This window comes from Chaetura pelagica, unplaced genomic scaffold (assembly GCF_000747805.2).
Source record: "Chaetura pelagica isolate M959 unplaced genomic scaffold, ChaPel_1.0 scaffold470, whole genome shotgun sequence".
In the NCBI taxonomy this organism is placed as follows: domain Eukaryota; kingdom Metazoa; phylum Chordata; class Aves; order Apodiformes; family Apodidae; genus Chaetura; species Chaetura pelagica.
Window position 1 is genome coordinate 459291 of NW_009951911.1, and position 22563 is coordinate 481853.

A 22563-nucleotide genomic window follows, 5' to 3' on the forward strand; every position below is an offset into this window, starting at 1 on the left:
GGGAAAGAGACACCTTGGGCAGAAGGTCACATGAGTGATCTACAACAATAACAAGTTAATGCCAAGTTCACACTTTGCCATTTCCTTCTAAAGTAGTAGCTTATAGTCTGCTCTCAGGTCTGTTGCTAATTTAGACAAGCTAATTTGGATCAGGATGTGCTTCTGCTTCATGCCCCAGTTTAGACATCCATCTCCATGGTTTTCTTCTCAGCAACTGCTCTTGCCATCCATCAGAACTCACCACGTGAGTGCCATGCGGTGTAATATTTGCCTGAAACACGAGAGGAGGTCTCTGGAGGAAAGCCAGGTGAAATGAAAAAGGAAGAGGTGGCAGGGATGCTGTTAAATGTGTACATTTTCCATTTAGCCCTGCTAGCCATTTGTGCTGGTTTTGTTGTTTCAAAACTGTCATGATGTCAGCCTGGAGAAGAGAAGGCTCCAGGAAGACCTCAGAGCAGCCTTCCAGGGCCTGAAGGGGCTCCAGGAAAGCTGGGAAGGGAATTGGGACAAGGGCAGGGAGTCACTGGACAAGAGGGAATGGATTAGAACTGGAAGAGGGTAGATTGAGGTTGGAGATGAGGAGGAAATTCTTTGCTGTGAGGGTGGTGAGAGCCTGGCCCAGGCTGCCCAGGGAAGCTGTGGCTGCCCCATCCCTGGCAGTGTTGAAGTGCAGGTTGGATGGGGCTTGGAGCAACCTGGGCTGGTGGGAGGTGTCCCTGCCCATGGCAAGGTGGATGGAACTAGGTTATCTTTAAGGTCCCTTCCAACCCAAACCATTCCATGATTCAATGTGTTGATTGGCAGGTCATTCCCAACCTGGCTGCTAGGATGTGGCAGGTGAGGATGGGCAAATTGCATCAGAAAAATGTGCAGTAGGAATGTCTGTCATTTCTCTTGTGAACTGTAAGTAATGAAACAACTTGTGTTTTTCACAGGAAGAACCTGTAGCCTGTCTGTGCTGACCACAGGCAGCTGAGGGAAGCAGCATGAAGAGCCGGCAGGAAGGTGAGAGAACAGACAGAGCCATGAGCACCACCTGGACTGCCCCTGAGAATAAGTCCAAGTTCCTTGTCTTATCTGGAAATTTGGTATCTGTCTGTCACCACCACGAAGAGAGACACAAGTAACTGGCACATCAGGTTCTGCTGAGCTTTCCAACAGTGTCTTTCTCAAGCCAAATTTTGAAGATTTATTTGGAAAATAACTGTTGTAAAGCACTCTTAATCATCACTAGACCTGTAAGCAGATGTGGTTCTATTCCCCCTTTTCTCTGCCCTGGTGAGGCCCCTTCTGGAGAACTGTGCCCAGGGCCACCAAGTGCTGAGGGGACTGGAACACCTGCCTGTGAGGAAAGGTTGGGAGAGCTGGGGCTGTTCAGCTGGAGAGGAGGAGACTGAGGGGGGATCTCATCAACCCTCCTCAATATCTCCAGGGGTGTCAGCAGGATGGGGCCAGACTCTTCCCAGCAGTGTCCAGTGACAGGACGAGGGGCACTGGGCACAAACTGGAGTACAGGAGGTTCCAGCTGAACATGAGGAGGAACTTGTGACAGAGCCCTGGGACAGGCTGCCCAGGGAGGTGGTGGAGTCTCCATCCCTGGAGACATCCCAAACCCTCTGGGTGTGTTCCTGTGGGATCTGCTCTAGGGGATCCTGCTCTAGTAGGGGGGTTGAACTAGATGATCTCAGGAGGCCCCTTCCAACCCTCACCATTCTATGATTCTCTGTGGCCCTGGATTGTGATCTTGGTTGAAGATTTTCCCACTTGGTCTCTAGTTTTGAATGAATTCAGCACAAAATCACAGACCTTAATGCTCCAGCCTTTGGACACACTGACAGGCTGCAGTACAGGAATGGATGGGTCCTTTCTGGCCCAAGAGGAGCTAAGCAGGAACAGCTACTATTCTAAGGAGATGCAATGAAGGTTGTAAGATGGTTTCTAAAGGACCAAGTTCTAAATATTATCCTAATTGAATATATTTTTCTTTGCCTTTACAGTAAAATCCTTGAAGAAATCTTCCATCCCAGGTGTTCTTATCACCCAGTTTGTGGAGGACGTTCCAAAAGGATGCAGTACTCCTGACTTTGAGAAGAAGCCTCTCTCTCTGACACTGCAGGAAGGTGAGATTCCTGAAAGGAATTTACAAGGATGTGTAGTGGTGGGATGAGGGATAATGGTTTTAAACTGGAAGAGGAGAGATTTGGGTTGAATATTAGGAGGAAATTCTTCACTATGAAGGTGGTGAGACCCTGGCCCAGGTTTCCCAAAAAAGCTGTTGCTGGAAGAGGGAGATTGAGGTTGGACATGAGGAGGAAGTTCTTTGCTGTGAGGGTGGTGAGACCCTCTCCCAGGTTTCCCAGAGAAGCTGTGGCTGCCCCATCCCTGGCAGTGTTGAAGGGCAGGTTGGATGGGGCTTGGAGCAACCTGGGCTGGTGGGAGGTGTCCCTACCCATGCAGGGAGGTTGGAACTAGGTTATCTTTGAAGTTCCTTCCAATCCAAACCATTCTATGACAACCAGTGAAAAGCTGCAGACATGAAGGTTTGATTCCACATCTCAGCCCATGAAAAAATTAACAGTGAATGAAGGTAGTTCCTGAAGAGTCTTGACTAGACCAGAAAAAGTATTGTGTGGCCAGAGTCTTTCTTGTAGTGATAAAGTTCCATCAGTACTGATAGAGGTCTCCTGAGTTTTCACTAGTGGATGCAAGAACAAAATCTGACTCCAAATGTATGCAAGTCCTGGAAATTCTGCAGAAGGGTCTCTAAGTATTTTGAAGCAAAAGATTAAGCACATTGAAAAAGTTGTTTCTTCCTGTTGAAGTAACTTCTAATTTGAAGGTTCAGCACTAAAATTAGCTGCTTTTAAAAGTAATATATGCTGACTGCAGGTGCTGTTTGGGCTGTACTTCTTCAAGGAGCTATGAAGATCTTGCATGGAGCACAGAGAAGGCAGCTAATGAGCCAAGGCCTAAAATCAGTGGGAAGCCTTCCAGTAATCTCTCTGCACTTGCCGAGAGTGTTTTGGTTTGGTTTGGTTTTGTGTTTTGAGTGGAATAGCCTGAGGAGATGTTGTAGCTCCTTTTCCCTCACAAGACTGAACCATTTCTAGGACCCTGGATTTCAGTGTTGTCACACCCAGCTGAGCATTTTCACTGGCCATCGAGGTTTGATGAAGGATCACAGTGGCCTCTAGTGGTACATCCCTCCTCCACCTTCCACTTGAAAGACTCAGGTGTGGGCCATGACAGTGGGCAGTCACCCCAAGTTTTCTCAGTTCTTTCTGAGAAGGGTCACAGAGGTGATCAGAGGCTGGAGCAGCTCTGCTCTGGAGCCAGGCTGGGAGAGCCGGAGTTGCTCAGCCTGGAGAAGAGAAGTCTCCAGGGAGACATCAGAGCAGCTTCCAGTGCCTGAAGGGGCTCCAGGAAAGCTGGGGAGGGGCTTGGGACAAGGGCAGGGAGGGATGGGATGAGGGGCGGGGATGAAAAGTGGGAGAGGGAGATTGAGGTTGGAGATGAGGAGGGAATTCTTTGCTATGAGGGTTGTGAGAGCCTGGCCCAGGTTGCCCAGGGAAGCTGTGGCTGCCCCATCTCTGGCAGTGTTGAAGGGCAGGTTGGATGGGGCTTGGAGCAGCCTGGGCTGGTGGGAGGTGTCCCTGCCCATGCAGGGGGTTGGGACTAGATAATTTTTAGGGTCCCTTCCAGTCTGTGATTTACAGTAGGTTCCCTGTGGTTAGGTACAATCTCTTAGGGCATTCAGGTTGGTGTAAAGTGTCTTTGAAGATGCATGAGGAGTGTCCTTAGTTACACCCTCATCAGCCCATTGTGTTCAGTGCATGGATCAGCTGATCCCCTCAGCTGTGGAGTTGTGTCCTGTGACAGATGGCAAACATGAGAAATTGAAGCCAGAATGGCTAACATTTGAGAAAAGTGTAACCAACTGGGACCAGACTTCAATAGCAGACAGTGCTGCAGTCCCAGAAAGAGCTGGAAAATGGCTTTTTATAAGAATCTGTCAGCAGGAACTTGCTGCATCAAATACGTGTTTTGGTGGTGAGTACAGAAGGGTGGGAGAAATATTGCAAGACTTTCTGGGGAGAATTTTTTACAGTGTTGGTCACCTGAAGACCAAACCCATTGCAAAAGAAAGATAGTAATCATTTCCACCCTAAGCTAGATCCATGGGGAACTCATCTCCATTTCTGTGACACTCCCACTTACCTGCGTGAGTCACTTCTCTGATTTGGTGTTTCATTGTGTTTGCTGTGTCTTTGAAGCCTTTTGGAAGAAAAAGGGGAAGGGTTGTACATGGCAGGGGTAAAGCTGTTGGAGGCTCAGGTTCTTAGGGGAGCAGGACAGAGCTCCCAGGTGAACCCCTTCCTCTTCTCCCTTACATGCCTCTTCAAGTAGCATGGTGTGCCTGGTGTGTTTGGAGTGCCAGGTGGTGCTAGGCCATCAGACAGGGAAGGGATTTCAGGAACATGGCATGGAGGGAGTACATGGGGAAGCCCCCCATCCTGCAAGGGTCCTCCCAGTTGGGGAACAGTGGTGTCTGTTAAGGTCACAAGCTCTTAAGTATTAAGAGGGTTATTTTCTTGTTTTCAACCCCTAAAAAAATCCAAATTTATCCAAATGAAAAAGAGATTAGAAGCTGCAACTTTTCACAGCTGAACTTTACTGATATCCAGAGACAGGACTGTCCAGCACAGTGAGTCCTTTGTTATTTAACATCCTGCCTAGCATGGTCAGAACCAAAGGAGTAGTCTAAAAGAACAGAAAAACAATGAGACCTTGTAGGGGGATTTCTAAGTGATGAGAATGGATTTGGGCATTTGATGGCTGTGGTACAAGTAGTGCATAAAGTTTGGGAGAGTTGAAAATCAGAGCAAGATACCAAAAAATTGCTGTCTTGGGTGTATAATTTCTCTATCCTGTGCAATAAAAACACAGGCAGAGACCAAATGTATCAGTGGTAAATTTTAAAGTTAGTTTTCAATTACTCTCTTTGAAAGCCAGTGAGTTAGGGTGGAGATTATGGCAGGTGTCTTGCAGTAAATTGGGCTAAAATGAAAGAGTAAATTCCCTTTTATGGAGAAAACAAAAAGATATAGTTATGTTTGAAGAATGTGTCTGCTTAAAACAAGACATGGCTCTCTCTGGGGATCACTGTATTGATAACATAAGGGACCTGACATGAGAGTCCTCATGTTCAAACCTGTCTTAAATAACTAATTTCCTGCTCTTTTCAAAGGTAAAAACGCCATTTTCAGAGCTGTGGTCAAAGGAGTCCCAACCCCTGAGGTAAAATGGACACGTATGCTAGGGGGAATGGATAATCCTGCCAAATATGAAACCTTCTTCAATAGCACAACAAATGAATTCACCCTGCAGGTAAAAAGAAAATATTTCAGATAGAACTCATGGGACAGAGGGAGCAATGGAAGGGAAAACCTACAGTGGGCTGATAGAGGTGTCCTCACACCTGAGATAACACAACAAAAAAGCAAACAAAGCTTTTTAGAGTCATTCTGAGGACAGAAGAAAGGTCTGAGATGACAGAATCACAGAGTGCTGGGGGGTGGAAGGGACCTCTGGAGATCTTCTAGTCCAACCCCCTGCTAGAGAAGGATCCTGTAAAGCAGATCCCACAGGAACACATCCAGGTGGGTCTGGAATATTTCCAGGGATGGAGATTCTGCCACCTCCCTGGGCAGCCTGGGGCAGGGCTGTCACCCCCACAGTCAAGAAGTATTTTCTTACATTTAGGATAAACCTCCTGTGCTCCAGTTTGTGCCCATTGCCCCTCGTCCTGTCACTGGGCACTGCTGGGAAGAGTCTGGCCCCATCCTGCTGACACCCCTGGAGATATTGAGGAGGGTTGATGAGATCCCCCCTCAGTCTCCTCCTCTCCAGCTGAACAGCCCCAGCTCTCCCAGCCTTTCCTCACAGGCAGGTGCTCCAGTCCCCTCAGCACTTGGGGGCCCTGCCCTGGACCCTCTCCAGTAGCTCCTTGTTCTTCATGAACTGGGGAGCCCAGAACTGGGCACAGTTCTCCAGAAGGGGCCTCACCAGGGCAGAGTACAGGAAGAGGAGAACCTCCTTCAAGCTGCTGCCCACATTCTTCCTAATGAATGATAGAGTAGCTTCTAATGAAGCTGAAGGTGTGTGACCTGAAGCACATCCCTGCCAGCTCTTGCACTGTCCTTCTCTTTCAGATAAACCACCTCACGACCTCTGACAGTGACCTCTATAGTTGCTCTGCTGTGAATGAATATGGGGAAGCCTCATGTTCTGCTGGCCTCAAGATCATCCAAGGTAGGACTGACTGTTCTCCAAAGGTCCTGTGTTTCCATGTAATTGGCTTTGATTTTCTCTGAGGTGTGTGTCCAGAGAACTGTCCTCGTATCCTTGGTGTGCAGGTGTGTTTTTGCCATCCCTGAGGGCTGGAGATCTTCTGTGACTCTACTTTGGTGGCTTTGTGACAGTAGAAGCTTTAAGGCAAGGGGGAGAAAAGTGGTATTGTGGTCACCACACTGGATCATGATCAGGCACTCTGGATTTAGTGTTCTATTGGCTCAATCCTTTCTTCATGATGTTGAATGATTTGCTGCTGTGACACCCAGAAGCACATCCTTGATGGTTCTCAGGTCTGAGTTCTTCACCATAGTGTTGGTCATGGTGGTCCCTTTCCTTCACAGATTTGGTTTCTGAACAGGTACATAAACCTAGTTTAAAGTATTCTAGTACCTCCATCAGCACAGCTTTGTCTTTTAAGCTGTAAGGTGTCTCTCATGAAAGATCTCCAACTCAAAAGCAACTATCATTACCCAATGAGAAGAAGAAAATCTAAGTGGTTGAATCATCATCCCTGAAGGGATTTACAAGATGCATTGATGTGGTACATAGACCACAGGTTAATGGTGGTCCAGCAAGGTGCTGGGTTCATGGTTGGTCTTGATGATCTTAAAGGTCTTTTCCAGCCAAAATGATTCTGTGATTCTATGATCAGTCTTTTGGAAGGGATCCATGCCACTTCACTTCAGATGTCTGTGGTGTTCACCTCACCTAATCCTCTGCTTCCTGTTAAGAGTCAGTGGAGAGAAACGGGCACTTTGTGCATAAAATAGAACTGACATATTCATGGAATCTACTTGAGCAGCAGGTGGACTATGTTGGAAGTGTCCATTTCTCCTGTGTTGAGTTCACCACTTCACCTGTGAAGTTCACAAGGCAACTAACTGCATGTGGCCAGATAATCCCTGCACCTTGGCTCCCCATCTCTGAAAGAAGAGTTAGTATTTCCTACTGTTGCTTAAATCAGAACATTGAGAGAGCAGGAACAGTCTCCTCCACTGTGTAGAGTATCTAGTAAGCACAGAATTGATTGTAACAAAATCATTTAGAGATGGAGATGACAAGGAGTCAGTGTCAGATTGACAAGGAAATCCAGGCTGGGATTTCTTCTTGGTTTACTGGTGCCAGTGTGAGTGTTATCAGTGTTAACAGGCTGGGAGAGTTGGGGTGTTCAGCCTGGAGAAGAGAAGGCTCCAGGGAGACTTAGAGCATCTTCCAGTGCCTGAAGGGGCTCCAGGAAAGCTGGGGAGGGACTTTTGGCAAGGACAGGGAGGGATGGGACAAGGGGAATGGATGAAAACTGGAAGAGGGGAGATTGAGGTTGGACATGAAGAGGAAATTCTTCACTATGAGGGTGGTGAGAGCCTGGCCCAGGTTGCCCAGGGAAGCTGTGGCTGCCCCATCCCTGGCAGTGTTGAAGGGCAGGTTGGATGGGGCTTGGAGCAGCCTGGGCTGGTGGGAGGTGTCCCTGCCCATGCAGGGGGTTGGATCTAGATTGTCTTTGAAGTCCCTTCCAACCCAAATCATTCTATGATTCTTTCCTTTTGTGATTCTTTCCTTCTAAGACCTTGCTCATCTCATGGCTTGTTTTTCCTCTCTTTTCTCTCATAAACTACCAGTTGGCTTTAAGAAGAAAGCAAAATATGTTCCTGTTCATCCTGCTGATGGTAAGTCAGGGTTAGATTTTTTGGGTTTTGGTTTTGTTGTGGTTTTTTTTTTGGGGGGAGGGATAGTTAATACTGCTTTGTCTATCACATTATTACAACCCCAAACTTATAAAATTAAAAGAAGAGAAAGGTTAATGAATCTTTAATGTTCTGTCATCTCTTTCTGCTTGTTGTTTACCTTTGGGTCAAGTGACAGACTGTTTGAGCTGTTCAAATTAATAACGGTGGAATCATTTGTGCTAGAAAATTATTTTGTCATGTCAAATACAGCTGGATCAAACATCCTAACGTGGCTGGAAAATAGTGGGTTTCTAGAGTGCCCTCTAGAAAGAATGGAAAGCCCTCTAGGAAGTGATGAACTTCACTTCAGTGCTACTCACAGGACACGAGTTTGGCAGAGAAAACCGCTCTAAGTTTCATGATCTTTCGTTTGTAAAATGTGAAAAAAAAACAACACAGGTGGTAAACAGCCCATTGGCAGTGGCTATTTTGCGTTATCTTCTTTTGGGGACTATATTTTACAGTGTTGGGTATTTGAATGTTTGTTGTTTCCCCCACTTTAACAGCTTTAAGGAAGGAGCTTCAGGAGTTCCGGAAGCGGCTGAGGAAGCGGTGAGTGTCCGGGCTGAAGGTCGTGCTTACACATCCCAGGTGTTTCTTCATGATAGGGGGCAGCTTCAGAGGTCTTCAAGGCAACACTTTTGGTTTCCAAACTTGTTGTTAGACTCAGTATGAACAGACAGAACATCACAGTTTGCCACTATCTGTGAGACTGAGACAAGTACAAGGTGCTCACCTGGTTTTGAGGTGCGTGTTCCTTTGCACCACGGGATTCTGAGTTAAAAGGTCTGTTTCTCTGCTTCCCAGGTTTTAGCTCACAAGTAACTTCCTGGCTAAGTGACAAGTCTTCATGTCATGATCTTTCTGGCTAACCAGGGGCTGAACCCTGCTTCCCAGGCCGAGTGCACAAACTGCCATATGCACATTGCAGAAATCCCCTCACATTCCAGGTGGAGACCCTCCAAAGGTTGTCTCATGGGAATGATCTCTGGCCTGAATTGTGCTGAGAAATCACCTGGAAGAGTGCAAGCTGGCCTGGGACACACTGTGCCAATGACTCTGCTGATAATTTAACAGTGTGAACAACTGCATTACAGGCTTGTCCTATATGGCCCAGGGCAAGACTCTTCCCTGGCAACATCTAGTTTGTAGTACAGATGCAGAAAACCTGTCCCAGGATAGTCCCATTCTTTCTTATCTGTATCTACAGGGCCAAGTGAACTACAGAAATTAAGGAGAGAGAAATGAAAGAAGATTTAGTACATTAAAACAAAACATCTTGTTGTCTGTCAAAATGGCTAGATCTTTTTTTGTTGTTTTTCCCCTGGTTCTAAGGGCTCCAGTAACAAAACCAAAACCTTTGGACAAAGATGCAGTCTGGCAATTGTTGCTGCATGCAGATAAAAGAGATTATGAGAAAATCTGTATGAAATATGGAATTGGTGACTTCCGTGGGATGCTGAAAAAGCTGCAGGAGTTAAGGAAGGACACAGAGAGTGAACAAGGAGAGGTAATATAAACTGAAATAACTGAAATAACTGATTTTTAAACCAATTGCAGAATCCTGTAGTTCCTTAGTAGCTTCTGAAAATGGGCTAAACCTTAGTAAATGGTTTTGTAGGTTAAAATTTTATTGTATCATGACAGAGAATGATTTATGACAATGTTTTAAAGAAGTCCTACCTCTTTAGCCCACAGCTGAAAATGCCATTGGCTGTTTTTGAAGTTGCTCCATTAATTTTAGGAGATACAATGCTTTTATTAAACTACACTGCTAAAATCTCTATCCAGTTGCCTCTAATGAGAATTTGGACCCCAAATTTAAAGGTTATATGCCTGAGAGTCAATTTTTTTTCTTCATATACAGGGATATGTAGAAACCTGGGCAGACAGTGGTTGCCTAGTGTGTGAATGACCAGGAGGTGGCACATAAAATATAATTTGCCTACAGGAGGAAAATCTGGAAAATCTGTTCTTCTATACACATAAAATTAGAAGTAGCTCTTTACTGAGCAGAAAGAGTAGATTTCACATTAGTTCAACAGTTTAAGGACATCTGTCATGGCAGCCTTGTCACTGACTAGGTTCTTGTCTCTTTCTTTGCAGTTATTACACAGTATCAAAAACTTCACACACATCAAAGTCAACAAAGAGGGAAAAGCTACATTCAGCCTGGAGATGAACCTGAAAAACAGTAACAGCAAAGTTTATCTCCTTAAGGTGAGCGGGTGAGATGAGTTGCTCAGCTCATAGCAGCACTCAAGTTTTCTACATAAAATATTTGATCTGCTGGGCAGTGGCTGAGAGAAAATAAGGTGGTTAAAGTTGTCTGTCCATTGCAGAATCCTGGTTTGGTTAGGGAGAAGTGGTGGTGGGGAGGTCCAGGTAGCCTATGGTGGTGAACATCACTTGGGATTTGTAGATCCAAGTACAGGGAAAACAGGTACAACATCTGTTTGACTTCAAGAGCTCATCTGGTAAGAGGAAATTATAACTGTCTTTCAGGCTGCAGAAGTTCTGCAGTCTCACATAAGAAATAAACAAGGATTTTATTCACTTTCTGGAGTATGTTATTCCACTAATAATTCACTTCTGTGAAGGAAAAATCTCAAGAAAGTAAAACATCCCATCTAGTTCTCTAGTTATCCTGCTGTGATCCCTAGGTGATCAGTGCTGTGGATGTTTTTCTGGAAGTTACACTCCAGTCAAACTGGGGTTAGTGGCTTTGATACAGGGAAATAGAAATTAATTAAAAAGGAGGTCAGACTAACTCTGTGAAATCCTAAATCAAATGCATGGCATGAAGTTTGTGCAGCCACAAGATGCAGAAGGAAACCTGAGTGTGTTACAGGTGGGAAGATGTTGGACTCACCTGCTTGTCCATTTATGAGGATGCTAAAACCTAAGCAAAGAAAGTACTTTGTCTTCAAAGTTACAGTAACTCTGTATTAGTTCAGCTTCAAGACCCTACATGAGTGAGCAAATGTGATTCTTTTCCTTACTTTGAAGGTCTGATGCTCTGCTCTGTTTAGGATTTACTGCTCACAGTGTTGCCTGTGTGTGGGCAATCAGCATAAAAAAATGAGCCATGTCTATTGTCAGTAGTAACAGTGTCAGCTTCTCTCCTGTTACTCGTTCATATCAATAAGGTGATCATGTCACAAGTCTGGTCTGATATGTTTGAAATGCCTTGCACTGGTTATGCAAGTAGCTTTATGAGCACACTCTTTGAGTTGTTGGAGCATGTCCAGAGAAGAGCAACCAAGCTGGTAAAGGGTCTAGACAACAAGTCCTATGAGGAGAGGCTGAAGGAACTGGGACGGTTTAGTTTGGAGAAGAGGAGGCTGAGGGGAGACCTCATTGCTCTCTACAGCTCCCTGAAAGGAGGTTGTAGGGAGGTGGGAGTTGGGCTCTTCTCCCAAGTGAGGACAAAATGACCTGAAGTTGTGCCAGGGGAAGGTTAGACTGGATATTGGGAAGAATTTCTTTACTGAAATAGTGGTCAGGATCTGGAACAGGCTGCCCAGGGAGGTGGTGGAGTCACAATCCCTAGAGGGATTCAAGAAATGTGTAAATGTGGCACTTCCAGGCATGCTCTGGTGGGCATGGGGAGTATTTTGTGGGTTGTGTGTTGTTGGTTTTGTGGAGTGTGTGTTTGTGGGGGTTTTTGCTGTTGTTTTTGTTGTGTGTTTGGGTAGGTTGTGTTGTTTCCTCCAACCCCTCCACCCCAGGTGAAAGGTGGGACTAGGTGATCTTAGAGATCTTTTCCAACCATGATTGTTCTGTGATTCTCTTCCTAGGATGGTCAGCGGCTCAGATATGGAACAGGGGATGAATACAGAAAGCACTGCCTGAGGAGAATTGGGAAAAAGTATCTATTCATTGTCAATGATGTGCAGCCAGAAGATGCAGGCTTGTACCAAGTCAGAGTGGAGGATGTACCTGTTTTCTCAACTGCACTGGACCCTGAGTGTAAGGAATCAAGTTAAATGTATGTGATATGAAACTCTAACAAGAAATTATTTTTTGCTGGAAATGCTTTTCTAGGAATATCTGCAAAGCTCAGCAGCAAAACCTGATAACTACAGCAGGTTGGTTTTGTGTGGCCACGTAAGGCTCCTTCTAAGTCTGAGGTGAAAAAGAGAAGGAAGGTGGTTTTGTCATGTGGGTGTGGTATTTGTAGTTGGAAGGACTAGGTGCAAGTACCAGTTTGACTCTGACTTCTGCATGACAGTGAGAAGATTGCAGTTGACACCAAGTTGAGAGGCAGTGTTGTTCTGCTTTAGGGCAGGAAGGCTCTACAGAGGGACCTGGACAGGCTGGATTGATGGGCCAAGGCCAGTGGGATGAGGTTTGATAAGGCCAAGTGCTGGGACCTCCATTTCAGTCACAACAACCCCCAGCAGCATGACAGGCTTGGGGCAGAGTGGCTTGGAAACTGCACAGCAGAAAAGGACCTGGGGGTGTTTGCTGACAGCAGCTGAATATGAGCCAGTGTGTGCCCAGGTGCCCAGGAAGGCCAAAGGCTCATGTCATCAATAATGTGGCCAGCAGGGCCAGAGCAGGGATAATCCCCCTGTGGTCGGCACTGGTGAGGTCTCACCTCAAATGGGGTCAGTTTTGGTCTCCTCATGACAAGGACTTTGAGGAGCTGTAGTGTGTCCAGAGAAACACAACAGAGCTGGGGAAGGGTCTGGAGCACAAGTCAGATGAGGAGCAGCTGAAGGAACTGGGGCTGTTCAGCCTGGACCAAAGGAGGCTGAGGGGAGACCTGCTGGCTCTGGAACTGCCTGAGAGGAGGTTGGAGCCGGGGGGGTTGGTCTCTTCCCCCTAGTAACAAGTAACAGAACAAGAGAAAATGGCCTCAAGTTACACCAGGGGAAGTTTAGATTTGCTATTAGAAGAAATTTCTTAACTGAAAGGATAATTAAACACTTGCCCAGGCTTCCCAGGGTGGTGGTTGCTTCCCCATCCCTGGAGGTGTTTAAAAGCCATGTAGATGTGGTGCTGAGGGACATGGTTTAGCTCTGGACTTGGTAGAGCTGGGTTAATGGTTGGACTCGATGATCTTAATGGTCTTTTCAAACCAGAGCAATTCTGTGCTGCTTCCATTGTAGCCATCCCTGTGAGGTTCGAGCAGCCCCTCAGCGACGCGCGTTGTCCCGAGGACGAAGACGCCACCTTCGAGTGCGTCCTCCGCACGCCCTGCTATGATGCTGTGTGGCTGCACAAAACCCACCTCCTCGAGCCAAGTGAGAAGTACCAGATCTCTGTAACACCTGATGGCCTGACCCACAAGCTGGTTATCAAAAATGTTGGGCCCTCTGACAATGGCATGTACACACTGGACACTGGACTCTGCTCCTCGAACGCCTGGCTTATCGTTGAGTGTAAGTGACAATTCCCAAGGTGTTGCCTTGAGGTGTGTTAACACAATAATATTCCTCTCACTGCCTGATTGCTCACTGAGATGGTTCTATCCTGAGAAATTAATTATGCAGCCACTAGTTCCTAAATTATATTTGGAAAATTCAAGGTCTGGCTAGACCCCTTTCTTCTTCAGATGAGACAGTTTTTTCACTTTTTTATTAGTCCTGACAAATTCTATCAGCTTATTTACTCTATACTTACCATGAAATACTTGTGCACTTGCTGCCCAGAAGCCTGCTATATCCTGGGCTGCATCACCAGCAGTGTGGCCAGCAGGTCATGGGAGCAGATTCTTCCCCTCTTGTGAGGCTTCACCTAGAGTGCTGGATCCAGTTCTGGAGCCCCCAGCACAGGAAGGATGAGGAGCTGCTAGAGTGAAACCAGAGGAGACCACGGAGATGATGGGAGGGCTGGAGCAGCTCTGCTCTGGAGCCAGGCTGGGAGAGTTGGGGTGTTCAGCCTGGAGAAGAGAAGGCTCCAGGGAGACCTTAGAGCAGCTTCCAGTGCCTGAAGGGGCTCCAGGAAAGCTGGGGAGGGGCTTGGGACGAGGGCAGGGATGGGATGGGACAGGGGGTGATGGTTTCAAACTGGAAGAGGGGAGATCTAGGTTGGACTTTAGAAGGAACTTCTTTAGTGTGAGGTTGGTGAAACGCTGACAGCCAGAGAAGTTGTGGCTGCCCCATCCCTGGCAGTGTTGAAGGGCAGGTTGGATGAGGCTTGGAGCAGCCTGGGCTGGTGGGAGGTGTCCCTGCCCATGGCAATGGGGGGGGGGACTAGATGATCTTTAAGGTCCCTTCCAACCCAAACCAGTCTATAGTTCTGTGATTCCATGAAGTAGCACAATCTCCATAAATTATCAAAAAATAATCCACATCTCAATGTGTTTTCTTGGTGAAGCTGTTGCTGTGTGACCACAGTTCAGCATCCAGGGGACTGAGAAGCTTCCAATACTATCAAGTGTTTACCATCAATACTATTTAATACTATCTTGCTCGATAGTATTTTTCTTTCCAAATTAGAGGTTAAACATGATAGAAGAAGCTCGAAGGAAGCTGGGAAACACTCCTCCCAGTGCCAGCAGATTAACAATCTGTTGAGTAGTATTTTTTTTGCTTCTGAAAGGTGGTTATTTAAGTCTCTTTTGACATCCAGCTACAGGAAGAGGTGGTCTCTCTCAGAAAGGCTTTTTGAGGAACTTTGAGGAACAGTGCAGGTTGAGTATCTCTGGCCTTCAAGTTGGCCATCTCTAAAATGCCAGGATACCAAGTGTTCAAGCTGCCTGAGTAGCAGTGAGGTCCTGCTGGGAGCTGATGGCCACTCTGTGGGATATTCTGTATCTCCTCCAGGGCTGGAGGGAGAAGCCAGAGGGAACTCATGAGTCCCAAATACAATCTAAACCCCTCAAAATTAGACCTGTCATGCTGGAAACTTGCCTTGTTTTCCTGCTTGTTCTCTTTGTTTTTAATAAGCATGTTTCCACTAAAAGTAATTGTTTTTTTAAGTAAGAAATGTAAAATTGTGTCTGAATGTGATGCTGAAAAAATTCAGGATCTGAACTGAATTTAAATTTATTTAAATATATTAATGCTTCTGTGTCCTAGAATGAAATAGTAACAGATTCTAACACATTGTCTTTGGTTGTTGGTGCAGTACATGACCTATTGATTGTCCTTTTTTTTTTTTCCCCCTTCTCTCTTTTCCTGTCAATTATGTAAATTCTCTCTCCAATTAAACAATGCATCTCGAACACAGATGCCAAAGGGAAGAGGAAACAGGGTGAAGGAGACGAAAGGGGGGAGTTGGAGTGGCCAAAAGAAACGTTGCCAGAACAGGCAAAGAAACTTCGACACAGAGAACGTGTTGGTGAAGATGATCTTATGGACACTGGCGTGGAGAAAGATGGCTGGTACAGAAATGGTGAAGGCCACTCTGATGTTGATGGAGGCCACAGATTTTTGGGAAAGAAAGGGCTACGGAAGGTCCAACAAAATGAAAAGACAGGGCAGTTTTCTGGAGCAGACTCAGATGGAGACTCAGGGCCAAAGGATGGTAGTATCTTTGGATTAAAAAGCTTAGGAGGCAGAAGTGGCTTAAGGCCTGTCCATGGCAAGGATTCTATGACAGGAAGAGCAGATGATGAAGTAGGAGGAGCAGGTGAATGGTGTCCTGTAGATGGCACAGATGGTCGTATGCTGGGTGCTGCTAACCTTGCAGATGGAGAAGGTGTGGGCTCTCAGCATGATAAGGATGGAAAATTGGGTGATGCTGGTTACAGAGCTGGTTTTGGGGGTGTTGGGAGATTAGGTGCTCCTGATGCAGGGGGGAGACCTGGGTATACTTATGGAAAGGATGGTCTCCCTGCTGAAGGGGGATTTGGTGGTGCTGGTTTCGCTGGTGCAGGAGGAGTTGGGTCTCTCTATGGAAAGGATGGTTTCCCAGCTGGGGCTGGTGTTGGTGCTGGTGGGGCTGGTGCAGGAGGAATTGGTTTTCCCTATGGAAAAGATGGTCTCCCTGCTGGGGCTGGTTCTGCTGGAGCTGGTGCAGCAGGACCTGGGTATACTTATGGAAAGGATGGCCTCCCTGCTGGAGGGGGATTTGGTGGTGCAGGAGGAGCTGGTGCCGGGGGGGTTGGGTCTCATTATGGAAAGGATGGCCTCCCTGCTGGAGGGGGATTTGGTGGTGCAGGAGGAGCTGGTGCCGGGGGGGTTGGGTCTCATTATGGAAAGGATGGCCTCCCTGCTGGAGGGGGATTTGGTGGTGCAGGAGGAGCTGGTGCCGGGGGGGTTGGGTCTCATTATGGAAAGGATGGCCTCCCTGCTGGAGGGGGATTTGGTGGTGCAGGAGGATTTGGGTCTCCCTATGGAAAGGATGGTTTCCCAGCTGGGGCTGGTGTTGGTGATGCTAGTTTAGCTGGTGCAGGAGGAGTTGGTTTTCCCTATGGAAAGGATGGTCTGACTGCTGGAGGGGGATTTGGTGGTGCAGGAGGAGCTGGTGCAGGGGGAGTTGGTTCTCATTATGGAAAGGATGGCCTTCCATCTGGGGCTGGTTTTGGAGGTGCTGTTGGAGCTGGTGCAGGGGGAGTTGGGGTTCCATATGGAAAGGATGGTCTCCCAGCTGGAGGTGGTCTTGGTGTTCCTGGTGAAGCAGATGTGGGGGGACCTGGATCTCCCTATGGAAGGGATGGTCTCCCTCCTGGATGGGGTGTTGATGCTGCTGGTGTAGCCATTGCAGGGACAGTTGGGGCTCCATATGGAAAGGATGGTCTTCCTGCTGGAGCAGGCTTTGGTGGTGCTGGCATAGCTGTTACAGAGGGAACTGGGTATCCATATGGAAAGGATGGCCTCCCTGCTGGGGTTGGTTTTGGAAGGGCTGGTGCAGGGGGAGTTGGGGGTCTGTATGGAAAGGATGGTCTCCCAGCTGGGGCTGGTGTTGGTGTTCCCGGTGTAGCTGGTGCAGGAGTTGGTTTTCCCTATGGAAAAGATGGTCTCCCTGCTGGGGCTGGTGCTGCTGGGGCTGGTGCTGCTGGAGCTGGTGCTGGTGGACCTGGGTATACTTATGGAAAGGATGGTCTCCCTGTCGGGGCTGGCATTGGTGTTGCTGGTGGAGCTGGTGTGGGGGCAGTTGGGGGTCCCTATGGAAAGGATGGCTTTCCAACTGGGGCTGGTGGAGCTGGTGCAGGGGGATTTGGGAGTCCCTATGGAAAGGATGGCCTTCCAGCTGGTGCTGGTGGAGCTGGTGCAGGGGCACTTGGGGGTCCATATGGAAAAGATGGTCTCCCTGCTGGAGTGTGTGTTGGTGGTGCTGGTGGAGATGGTGCAGGGGGATTTGGGGGTCCTTATGGAAAGGATGGTTTCCCAGCTGGTGTTGGTGTTGGTGTTCCTGCTGGAGCTGGTGTGGGGGGATTTGTGGGTCCCTATGGAAAAGATGATCTCCCAGCTGGAGCTGGTGGACCTGGGTATACTTATGGAAAGGAAGGTCTCCCTGTTGGGGCTGGTGTTGGTGTTGCTGGTGGAGCTGGTGTGGGGGGATTTGCGGGTCCCTATGGAAAAGATGGCCTTCCAGCTGGGGCTGGTGGAGCTGGTGCTGGTGGAGCTGGTGCGGGGGGACTTGGGGGTCCCTATGGAAAGGATGGTCTCCCAGCTGGTGTTGGTGTAGCTGGTGCAGGGGGAGTTGGGGGTCCCTATGGAAAGGATGGTCTCCCAGCTGGAGCAGGATTTAGCGGTGCTGGTGGAGCTGGTGCAGGAGGAGCTGGATCTCCCTTTGGAAAGGATGGTCTCCCAGCAGGGACTGGTGTTAGTGGTGCTGGTGGAGGATTTGCAGGAGGAGTTGGGAGTTCATATGGAAAGGATGGTCTCCCAGCTGGGGCTGGTGTTACTGGTGCTGGTGTAGCTGGTACAGGAGGATTTGGCTTTCCATATGGAGTAGATGGTGTCCCAGCTGGAGTTGGCCTTGGTGTTCCTGGTGTATCTGGTGGAGGAGGAGTTGGGTTTCCCTGTGGAAAGGATGGTCTCTCTGCTGGGGCTGGTATTGGTGCTGCTGCTGGAGCTGGTGTGGGGGCAGATGGTCTTCCCTATGGAAAGGATGGTCTCCCTGCTGGGGCTGGTGGAGCTGGAGCTGTTGCAGCAGGACCTGGGAGTCCATATGGAAAGGATGGCCTCCCTGCTGGGGCTGGTTTTGGAGGTGCTGGAGGGGCTGGTGCAGGGGGAGTTGGGGGTCCGTATGGAAAGGATGGTCTCCCAGCTGGGGCTGGTGTTGGTGTTCCTGGTGTAGCTGGTGCAGGAGTTGGTTTTCCCTATGGAAAAGATGGTCTCCCTGCTGGGGCTGGTGCTGCTGGAGCTGGGGCTGGTGGGGCTGGTGCAGGGGGAGCTAGGGGTCCGTATGGAAAGGATGGGCTCCCAGCTGGGGCTGGTGTTGGTGTTCCTGGTGGAGCTGGTGTGGAGACAGTTGGGGGTCCCTATGGAAAGGATGGCCTCCCTGCTGGGGCTGGTGCTGCTGGAGCTGGGGCTGGTGGGGCTGGTGCAGGGGGAGCTAGGGGTCCGTATGGAAAGGATGGGCTCCCAGCTGGGGCTGGTGTTGGTGTTCCTGGTGGAGCTGGTGTGGAGACAGTTGGGGGTCCCTATGGAAAGGATGGCCTCCCTGCTGGGGCTGGTGCTGCTGGAGCTGGGGCTGGTGGGGCTGGTGCAGGGGGAGCTAGGGGTCCGTATGGAAAGGATGGGCTCCCAGCTGGGGCTGGTGTTGGTGTTCCTGGTGGAGCTGGTGTGGAGACAGTTGGGGGTCCCTATGGAAAGGATGGTCTCCCAGCTGAGGCTGGTGTTGGTGTTGCTGGTTTAACTGGTGCTGGAGGAACCCAGGGTCTATATGGAAAGGATGGTCTCCCAGCTGGTGTTGGTGTAGCTGGTGCAGGGGGAGCTGGGGGTCCATATGGAAAAGATGGTCTCCCTGCTGGAGTGTGTGTTGGTGGTGCTGGTTTAGCTGATGCAGGAGGAGTTGGTTCTCCCTATGGAAAGGCTGGCCTTCCAGCTGGGGCTGCTGGTGGTGTTCCTGGTGGAGCTGGTGTGGGGGCAGGTGGGGGTCCCTATGGAAAGGATGGCCTTCCAGCTGGTGCTGGTGGAGCTGGTGTGGGGGGACCTGGATCTCCCTATGGACAGGATGGCCTTCCAGCTGGGGCTGGTGTTGGTGTTCCTGGTGGAGCTGGTGTGGGGGGACCTGGATCTCCTTATGGAAGGGATGGTTTCCCTGCTGGAGTGGGTGTTGGTGGTTCTGGTGTAGCTGGTGCAGGGGGAATTGCTTTTCATTATGGAAAGGATGGTCTTCCAGCTGGGGCTGTGGCAGGAGCTGCTCGTTTTCCTTTTGGAGGAGATGAAGTAATGGGATCTCACTATGGCAGGGATGCTCTGCTGAGCAGAGGTTATGGTCATGTCAGTGGAGCAGGAGGAGATGGCTTTTTCTCAGAAGGTGATGGTCTTGGTGGTTCTGCTGGGTGGGGTGCTGGGTCTCCCTATGGGTCAGCTGGAGCCAGGGCTGGTGTGGGTGCAGGTGGCAGGTTGGGAGCTGATGAAAGGGAGTTATCTTCAGTCCAAAGCAAAGATGGTGTGGTAGGTGCTGTTGGGCGAGGTGGTGGATATGGGCTGGACTCACATCCTGGCAAATCTTCTAGTGGAGGTGAAACTGGAAAGGGCACTACCAATGATCTCAGAGGATCAGGGAAAGAAGGTTCAGCTCTTCAGAAAGAGTCACTTTCAGGTCAAGGAGATGCCAGGGGTGAGGGCAGAGATTTAGGATATGTAGAGTCCCGTTATGGCAAAAGTTCTGTCCTTGGAGGAGCAGGGAGAAAACCCCATAATAGATCTGTTGGCGGGAAGAATTCAGGTGGTTTTGGTCAAAGTCCATCAGATTTTGGTCAGATACCAGATCTTTATCGTGGACCTCTTTCCATAAACCTGAGAAATCAGGAACCCGACCTTGAGATGAAAGCATATGATTTCTTGAAGAATACAGAAAGTACTGAAAAAAGAAGACATTATTCCCTAGATGATCTGAGAGGTATGTGCTGATTTGATGACTTGCTGGTCTTTGCTTTTTGATTCTCATGTTCCTAATCCTGGACAGAAATTGATTCTTGTGGCTTAGACAAATGTAGAAATGTGGTAATACCACAACCTGTTCCTTGTTCCACCACCTATTTGCTGCTTGACCTTAGGCAATTTGCTCAGGTCAAACTCTTAGAAGTCTAGATGATCTTTTGCTGAAATCATCCACAACAGGGAATACTCCCTTTTTACAAGGAGTCACATGGAGAAGACAAGGGTTGATGGGCACAAGTTACTCCTTGGGAGGTTCTGCTTGGACTCCAGAAGAAAATGTTTTGCCATAAGAAGTTAGACACTGGAATAATCTCCCAAGAGAAGGGGAGGTCCCCTACATTGAACAGTTTTAAGACTCAGCTTGACAGGCTGCTGGGCCACCTCATTTAAACCAGAAAGGGTGGATGAGATGGTTCTTGAGGTCCCTTCCAACCTGCCATCCTATGATTCTGTGATTCTATGATCTGTTCATTTACAGAAATGGTTCAGCTCCATGTGGAACAGCCCCCAGGTCACAAACATCCTGGTTCCCATTTAGTTTCCAGGACTGCAGCCACATGTCAAGGTGTAACCCCAGCCAGCAGCTCAGCCCCCACAGTCACTCGCTCACTCCCTCTGGTGGGCTGGGGAGAGAATCAGAAGGGTAAAAATGAGGAAGCTCCTGGGTTGAGATAAAGACACTTTAATAGGTAAAGCAAAAGCCCCATGCACAAGGAAAGCAGAACTAGGGGTTCATCCACCCCTTCCCACCAGCCACCTCCAGCACAGCTGGGCTCCATCACACCTAATGGTGACTCAGGGAGACAAGCACCATCACTCCAAACATCCTCCTTCCTTCTTCCCCAGCCTTGTGCTGATGTCATATGGTCTAGAATATCCCTGTGGTCAGTGGGGTCAGCTGTCCTGGCTGTGTCCCCTCCCAACTCCTGGTGCACCCCCAGTTGAGGAGTAGAACAGGCCTTGAGTCCATGCAAGCCCTGCTCAGCAATAACAAACACCCCATGGCAGCTACTGTGAGGAAAACTAACTCAGTCCCAGCCCAAACCAGTGCACCATGTTTCTTTAATATGGTTCTGATTTAAAACTTACTGTTTCACTTCATTTGTTCTAACAACTAGAGCAAAGATCTGTGTTGTTCCAAGTTAATATGGATAATGTAAAGAGCTCTTTTCTCTTGTGACATCAGAAATAAAAGGTCTTGCATATAGTAAAAGGAGACTAAAAGTGTATGCAGCCATTTGTCTAGAGGCCAGTGGTTAAACCAGCAAGATGATGATGTGGAAATTGTGGAGATGAGAAGCTTCAGATGTACAACCAAAGGGGAATAGTCACCCAATGGAATGGCTGAGGAGTTATCAAGGCAAGCAAAACAGAACTATAAGTAAGGAAGTAAAATCAACAATATAGGAGTTAATGGGGGAGGAGGTGGGGTGTTTATTAGAGAGGGGATGAGGATAATAATGAAGAATTTGGGAAGCACTTCCTCATGGAGAGGATGATCAGGCATTGGAATGGGCTGCCCAGGGAAGTGGTAGAGGCACCATCCCTGCAGGTGTTCAAGGAAAGGCTGGAGGTGGCACTTTGTGCCATGGTCTGGAGATGTAGTGGTGTCAGATCGTAGGCTGGACTTTATGATCTTAAAGGTCTTTTCCAGCCTTGGTGATTCTGTGATTCTGTGAAGGGGAAGAGGAATATGGGGGATGGAGAACAGTGTGACTTGGGGCTGTTCAGGGGGAAGTGCTTGGGCAGCCCTGTGCCTGGTCAATGCAGAGGAGAAGAACAGTGCAGTAGCCTATCCACATCTGACTAGCAATAGCCTGTTTTTTTCCCACTGGTTGTAGAGGAAACCAAGGCAATTGGCATAGGCTCAAAATGGCAAATCTGTAGATGGAGACTGTGATTTGTGAGGACTCCATTCCCCTTAGCTTGATGTCAGGGCTGGATTATGTGCAGCTACTTGGCGTGTCCCTTCAGTGCAATGAGTTTCTGCCAACTGGCCCACAGAGTTGTACAAAGTCTGTCCTGGCTGCAGTGTATATATATAATTTCAAAGCTCTTTTCTCCTCTTGTGCACATGCATTTTCATCTCTACCTTTCTCTCTGCCAGTGTAACTCAGAGTTAGTGTCTTTTCAACACTTTCAGTGCCACGCTGTTATGTCAACAAGCAGTTACTTAACGTCAGAGTCCTGAAAGGGGAACCAGCTGAGCTGTCTTGCACTGTCAGTAAAGAGGATGTGATAGGAACCTGGTTTAAAGATGGATTAAAGGTAGGTGTCCTCTAGCTACTGTGTCCTTCAGTTAGCAATGCTCTGCTCTCTGGCTCTGCCTCTTGCCCAGTGTCATGTCAAGGTGTCCTTCCCTCTGCCAGTCTTGCTGTAGCCTGAGGGTGGCCCTGCAAGGATTCTGCAGGAGCCTGTTGGTAATAACATTTCTGATAGAAACCCAGCAAGATTTCTCCTCTTTCCTGCTG

General features: G+C 48.4%; 1 protein-coding gene across 1 annotated transcript in view; it reads left to right on the plus strand.

Moving 5' to 3' along the window:
- Nucleotides 1–986: 986 nt before the first annotated feature.
- IGFN1 (immunoglobulin-like and fibronectin type III domain containing 1) overlaps nt 987–22563 on the plus strand; it is a 34216-nt gene continuing 12639 nt past the window's right edge. Inside the window, exons 1-15 of the mRNA XM_009994311.1 lie at nt 987–1005; nt 1998–2120; nt 5249–5388; nt 6213–6312; nt 8585–8630; nt 9414–9588; nt 10185–10298; nt 11879–12050; nt 13196–13468; nt 15261–15414; nt 15857–16399; nt 17072–17603; nt 17934–18221; nt 18981–19202; nt 22262–22360. Of these exons, the coding sequence (XP_009992613.1) occupies nt 987–1005; nt 1998–2120; nt 5249–5388; nt 6213–6312; nt 8585–8630; nt 9414–9588; nt 10185–10298; nt 11879–12050; nt 13196–13468; nt 15261–15414; nt 15857–16399; nt 17072–17603; nt 17934–18221; nt 18981–19202; nt 22262–22360 (3000 nt within the window). The remainder of the gene's footprint in view (nt 1006–1997; nt 2121–5248; nt 5389–6212; nt 6313–8584; nt 8631–9413; nt 9589–10184; nt 10299–11878; nt 12051–13195; nt 13469–15260; nt 15415–15856; nt 16400–17071; nt 17604–17933; nt 18222–18980; nt 19203–22261; nt 22361–22563) is intronic.